This window comes from Eretmochelys imbricata, chromosome 3 (genome assembly GCF_965152235.1).
Source record: "Eretmochelys imbricata isolate rEreImb1 chromosome 3, rEreImb1.hap1, whole genome shotgun sequence".
Taxonomy (NCBI): Eukaryota; Metazoa; Chordata; order Testudines; family Cheloniidae; genus Eretmochelys; species Eretmochelys imbricata.
The window spans coordinates 56,240,569-56,246,997 of NC_135574.1; the positions used below are offsets into that span (position 1 = coordinate 56,240,569).

At 44.0% G+C, this 6,429-nt stretch overlaps 1 protein-coding gene across 3 annotated transcripts in view; it reads left to right on the plus strand.

Annotated features, from left to right (window-relative positions):
- FAM135A (family with sequence similarity 135 member A) overlaps positions 1-1,791 on the plus strand; it is a 145,088-nt gene extending 143,297 nt beyond the window's left edge. For all 3 annotated transcript variants that reach the window (XM_077812675.1, XM_077812676.1, XM_077812679.1), the window contains one exon: positions 278-1,791. In XM_077812675.1, coding sequence (XP_077668801.1) covers positions 278-483 — 206 coding nt within the window. In that variant the 3' untranslated portion in view covers positions 484-1,791. The remainder of the gene's footprint in view (positions 1-277) is intronic.
- The last annotated feature ends 4,638 nt before the right edge of the window (positions 1,792-6,429 follow it).

A 6,429-nucleotide genomic window follows, 5' to 3' on the forward strand; every position in this document is an offset into this window, starting at 1 on the left:
GTAAATAGACAAAATATTCTGGAGTCGTCGTAAATTAGTACTGGTAAACACAATTTCACTATGAAATGCGAACAGTAAAATGTATGGATTATAAGATTTTTTTTTTTAAAGTCTATGGAAATTAGATTTCAAATGTTCTCTTAGTAGGGAGACAATATAAAATAGGTCTCTGTTTTCTAGAATGTGTTCATATTTTCATATTCAGGGACACATAATTGTAGCTCATTCTGGGTGACACGTAATACAAGTGGGTTTGTTTTTTTTTGTTTTTTTACAGGACCGATTTATGCAGAAATGATCCAGAACCTGCTTCTACCAGTTCTTCAAAACAAGGAATGTAATTTGGTCCGTTATAATGTCATCAATGCATTGCCCAATACAGCCGATTCTCTCATAGGGAGAGCTGCACACATTGCTGTTCTTGATTCAGAAATATTTTTAGAAAAGTTCTTTCTGGTTGCTGCCCTAAAATATTTCCAGTAGAAGAAAAGCATTTTAAGAGACTTGACTATTACCTCATTAACAGATGAATCAAATAATGTGTGGTATTGAAGTATAGCTGCAGCTGTATTTTAAGAGATATTTATACTTTTGTATGGAAGATAATTTATATCATCCATGTTTAGAGCTTTTTTAACATCGACTTTACTTTCTAGGTAATGTGGCTGTGCAATATTTTTTATTTGATTCTTTTTACTTTTCTATTACTTTTTCTTAATTTTTGGGTACCTAATTGAGTGGAGATTAAATTACAGTATGTACATTTGGTTGGTTTATTATTGGTTCTTAGACTACAAAAGTCAATGCTATATGGCTACATTTTAATAGAGGCTTTGGATGCCAAAATAAATTTGAATTTAAAAATTCTAATAAAGTATTATGCATCTGATTGTTATATTTTAGCATTGTAGAAAGTCTAACTGGAAAAACAATTAGCTGCTAAATTATCATACATTGAAAACAGCTATATCTGAAATGCTGGTAAAGACCATTATTTTAATGAGCGAACTGAGTCGTCTGTTCAGATATCACTACATCCTAATAATTTTCTACAAAATCATCGTCATTATTAAACATGTTATGCCTGTGGAAATATATTTTCTACTGATGATCTCAAAAACATGTTGGTTTACATATTCACTTATATTACTGGAACTTTAGTGTTCAGAAGTAAGCAGCAATTAGGGATTTTTGAATGTTTAAATAAACAACAGCTGCCTTCTAATAATTGGGGTGTTGCAAATTAAATAAAATTGCTCTTACTCTCTCAGTTCAGTTCTTCAAATGAACCTTTTACATGGACTTCCTTGTATGTACGTAAAATAAGTAAATGTAATAAATTTCTGCAATACTTTTATGAATTTAGATAATTTTTAAATATTCTTAAAATGTTTTATTGATTACAAAGTATTGTAAATATAAATCAAGGTATCTTGAAATGGAACAAAATTATAAACTTTACATGTTTAGTGATGCAGATAAAATGTTTTTGATATACAGGAATGTTAAAGGTCTGTTGACTTTTTACTGGTGCTGAATAGCATTGAGTTCAATTCCTCCTCCCTATCCCTTTACCTGTTTAAAACAGTAATGCACTAAATGTGGAAAGGAGGTAATATGTGCATTCTCTAATTATAATGAACAGAATTTTTTGAAAAATATAAATTGGTTGTATAACTAATGCATGTTTATTTTTAGCATTGTGTTATTGCATCTGGTGTTAATAAAATGAACAAATGACTCTACTAGAAAATTAAAGAAACTGAAATCTTTTGCTAGTTTTCAAAATTTTGGGAGACTGTATATATTTTGTATTATTTCACAGAGCTATATCAATACGAGTTTATAATTAAGTAACCTTGCATTTTGATAGGGTTTGTTCTTCTAATCTTTGTAAAATTATTTTTTCTCTGTAGTTTCAAGCTTCAAAAGACTACCTTAGATTAGTCAGCATTGCAGCCATTTGATCACTTCAAAGAATGTTGTATTATTGAGTTGCATGAGTCAAGTCCTTGTGATGCTGACAGAGAATACAATAATTAATACATTCAGCTGTGAAAATGGCTGTTTTATTAGTGGTTGTAAATAGTATTTTACACTCGTATTACTCTAAAAATTTATTTTAAGCTCTAGTAAATGTTTGAATTATGTTCAGAGCTATTTTTGTTAACAAGAAACCAAATATTTTGGCCATCAGTAAACTGTGATATTAGTTTAGGGACCTATTCTAGCAAATAGTTTTGCCTGGTTCATGTTGATCAAATTAAACCATTTTTAACACATGAGGAGAAACCGTTTTCAAACCTGTTAGAAGATGCTTCTTTAGACCTGGCCATAGCATGACAAACTAAAAGTGTAGCGCATTCCAGTGGAGTTAATCTAGCAGAAGATAGTGCAGCCACACATCTACTTCCTGTGCAATGGCAGATCTTACAAGTTTAAGCAGAGATGGACCTAGTTTATATTTGTATGACAAGGAAAACGGATGTTGCAGGTAGTAGGATGGTACTGGTAATTCCGTAGGCCGTATTCTTTTGAGACAGTATTGAACCAGTATCCCTACATGGTCTAAGATGGCGCTATGCTACTACTGGAGGTGCCTTTAGAATGAGAGAAAAAAAAGAGATCCATAACACCTTTTTCCACGAATCAGCAGTCTGTTGGCAGCAATATTCTACTTTTGTCACTGCAAAAAACTTCCATTAATATGATTAGGAGATATGCATATAGAATGAGAGTAGTGTATCTAAATATTTGGGTGAATTATTTATTTTGTGCTTGAATCCTCTTTCAGAGTTAATCCAGTTGTAACAAATCTTATCTGAAATATTTGGAGAGCAAACCCCTAGTTGCTGAAACAGGACACTTGTTTGGGATGTCCTGAAAGAAATGAGAAAAAGCCAATCTCCTGGTTCTTCTTTGAGTGCTTGCTCATGTCCATTCCATTGTAGGTGTATGTGCTCACCACATGCACTGGCGCCGGAAGTTTTTCCCTCAGTGGTATTCGTAGGGGACTGGCTCTGGCACCCTCTGGAGTGGCGCATGTATGTAAGGGGCGCTACCGGCTCCCCCCGCCCTCAGTTCCTTCTTACTGTCAGTGACGGTGCTGGAATGTCTCCTTGCCTCAGCAAGCATACTCCTCTTAACTGTGCCTAGTTGTGAACTTTTTGTATATAATTGCTAAAAATGTTGCTAGTTTTATAGTACCCTTAGTATAGAGTTAGTGATAGTTTGTTAGTCCCAAATGGGACTTTAGCCTAGGGACGGGGCATGCCCTGGTCCCCGGGCTTCAAACCTTGTGACTGTTGCAAGAAACCCATACCAGTCAGTGATCCCTATAGAAGCTGTCTGAAGTGTTTAGGGGAAACCCACATTAGCAACAAGTGTTGCATCTGCAAGAGCTTCAGACCACGGACCAAAAAGGAGCGGGACATTCGTCTCCAAGCACTCCTTATGGAGTCGGCTCGTCACTGGCCTCAGAGCCAGCCAGATCAGACTTTGCTCCTAGCACCATGGCCCCAGTGTGGAGTGCGCTGCCAGCACCAGCCTCACACTGGCACCGATCCCCATCCCTGGTACTGGCTAAAAAGCAAAGAAAGGTCAGGATGGAACGTTCTCCTACGTCCTGTAAAGGGAAAGAGCGAGATGGAGGAGAGCAAAGACCCGCGCAGGCCAGCGCTTCCCCTCCGGATGGTGGTCAGGCCCCAACTCCCACTGAGCGGTTGAGCCGACTCCAAGACCTGCCCACTACCCCAGGAAGTGGCAGAGGCACTTGGCACCTGGTGGTGTCATCCATGCTGGAGGCCTTTCAGGCCGCTAAAGACATTCTGTCCCTACTTGTGCCACCCATGCTGGCCACGGAGGTGCCCTGTTCGAGGGGTAAACCTGCCTTGGGACCCTTTCAATGGTTCCCATCAGTGCAGCACTGCTTCTTACTGCAGGGGGTGCCCTATTAGCGCTTGCCTGAACAGCCCCCAGACATGGGTCAGGTTGCCAGCCAGAGTTTCCGGCATCAGTCCCCGGACTCGAGACAGCATTCATTAGGCTCTAGGCATCAATCACCAGTGGGCTGGCGCAAAGGCACAGCACCAGTCCCCAGCGGCTCTCTCAGCTCATGGCACCGCTCCAGAGGGTCAAGACGCCAGTCCCCAGAGCCCCATCACAGGTCACCAGATTGCCGGTACAGTTCACCACTGGCGCGTCGATCGACGGTTTCCAATATGTCAGTCTTCTCACTCCCACTCTACAGAGCGGCACTGCTTGCTAAGTGTCAGGCGTAGATTGCCGGGGTACCATCACCGATTCACTGAATGCTGCCAGCAGTCACCGGGATCGTGGTACCAAGAGCCATCACCCTTCTACAGATCCTCAACAAAAGTCCGCAGCCAGAGCCGATGGGATCATGGTAAAAAGGCAGCCTTGGCACCATCCTGATCCCTCCAGACAAGTCGTCCCCTCCTCAGGCTCCTGACAGCAAGGAGCAAACACTGCCCCCAGGCCAGGGCTACCCATCAGGGTTGGTATTCCCCGCTGGGCCACCAGTGGCAGCTTGGTCCCAGGGCCACTGGCCTGCCCCCTGGCAACTCTAGAACCCTTGGGGATATCCCCACCCATCATTGGGGCATAGGTCGGCCTCAGGGGCATCCAACAGATGATCGGTGACAATCTCTCGTCCTCCCCCTGACTCGGATGCGGAGTCAGAGCAGGTTCCCCAGGACCAGCCAGCCTTAGCTGAGGCTCCCACAGCAGATCCGCCTGTACCTGCCTCCTCCTCGTCTTCTCCTGATGAGGTAATAGTGGGGCCCTCTCACCCAGTTTCCCAGGACGATGCCAGGGCCCACCAGGAGCTCCTGAAGAGGTTGCCTCAAACCTGCGGCTGAAAGCTGAGGAGCTGGCGGAGCCCTAGTGCAACAGCCCCCTCCAGGGTGGCATTGCTGGTGCACAAGGGAGTGGTGAAAATTACTAAGGCCCTGTGGCAGACATTTTCCTCAGTGCCCCTAATCTCCAAGCAGGCAGAAAGAAAATACTATGTCCCTGCTAAGGGGTATTAGTATCTTTATATCCACCCTCCCCAAGCTCACTCGTCATGTGGCCAATTGGGATCGATGCCTAAGAATAAGGAGGCAAAGAGGCTTGATCTCTTTTTGGTAGAAAATTTTATTCTACATCCAGCTGAGAGTGGCCAACCATCAGGCCTTGCTTGGCTGTTACGATTGTAATATCTGGCAGTCCATGGCCAAATTCTCAGACTCGCTCCCAGAGGAACCCAGGAAGGAATTCCTGGCTATCTTCAATGAGGGCAGGGTGGTGGCCAGGGCAGCCCTCCAAGCGGCCTCAGATGCAGCAGACTCTGCGGCCCAGACTTAAGGCTTTGGCCATTTCAGTGAGGTGGGCGTCCTGGTTTCAGTCGCCGGGCCTTTCGATGGAGGTTCAACAATCCATCCAGGACTTCCCATTCGATGGCCTGGCATTGTTTTCTGAGCAGACAGACCGTAAATTGCATGGCCTGAAAGACTCAAGGGCTAGCTTGCTCTCCCTGGGCCTGTAGACGCCGGGGCCAACAAGGAAGCAGTTTAAGCCATAACAGACCTACAGGTTCGGGAGCCATCCTTGATCAGAGCCCTTTCACAAAAAGGGCATGGGCTATAAGTGCCAGTACGGCCATCAGCTGGCATGCTCTGCTCACTCAAGCTCCACCGGTAACCAAGCAGGCATTTTGAGGGTACGCTCAAGGGTGATCTTCCAGCCTGTGTCCTGGATCCTGCTTCCCTATTATTTTACAACATCCTGTTCCCCTTCCTCCCTAAGTGGGCTGCTTAACATCTGACCGATAGGTTCTCAGCACAGTAGCAGCGGGATATACCCTCCAGTTTATTTCTGTCCTCCCCGCGTCCCTGTCCCTCTTCAGGGACTCTTCTCAGGAGCATCTGCTCACTAAGGAGCTACAGGGCCTTCTGCGAATGGGAGCTGTGGAGGGAGTTCCACTGCATTTAAGGGGGAAAGGTTTTACTCCTGCTATTTTTTTAATCCCAAAGGCCAAGAGAAGTCTATGCCCCATCCTTGATCTGTGGAACCTCAACAAGCATCTCAAGAAGTTGAAGTTCCACATGATTTCCCTGGCCTCCATCTTTCCTTCCCTGAATCTGGTAGACTGATATGCTGCCCTCAATTTGAAAGATGCTTACTTTCACATATCGATATTCCACGGACACAGACGGTTCCTATGTTTTTTAGTTGGGACCAACCACTACCAATTTGCGGTGTTCCCCTTTGGCCTAGCAACAGTGCCAAGAGTGTTTATGAAATGCGTGTTGGTGGTGGCAGCCTACCTCAGATGTCGGGGTATCCAGATTTACCCCTACTTCGATGACTTGCTCATCAAGGGCTGGTCCAAATCCAGCGCAGCATCAAGATGCTGCAAGCCACTTG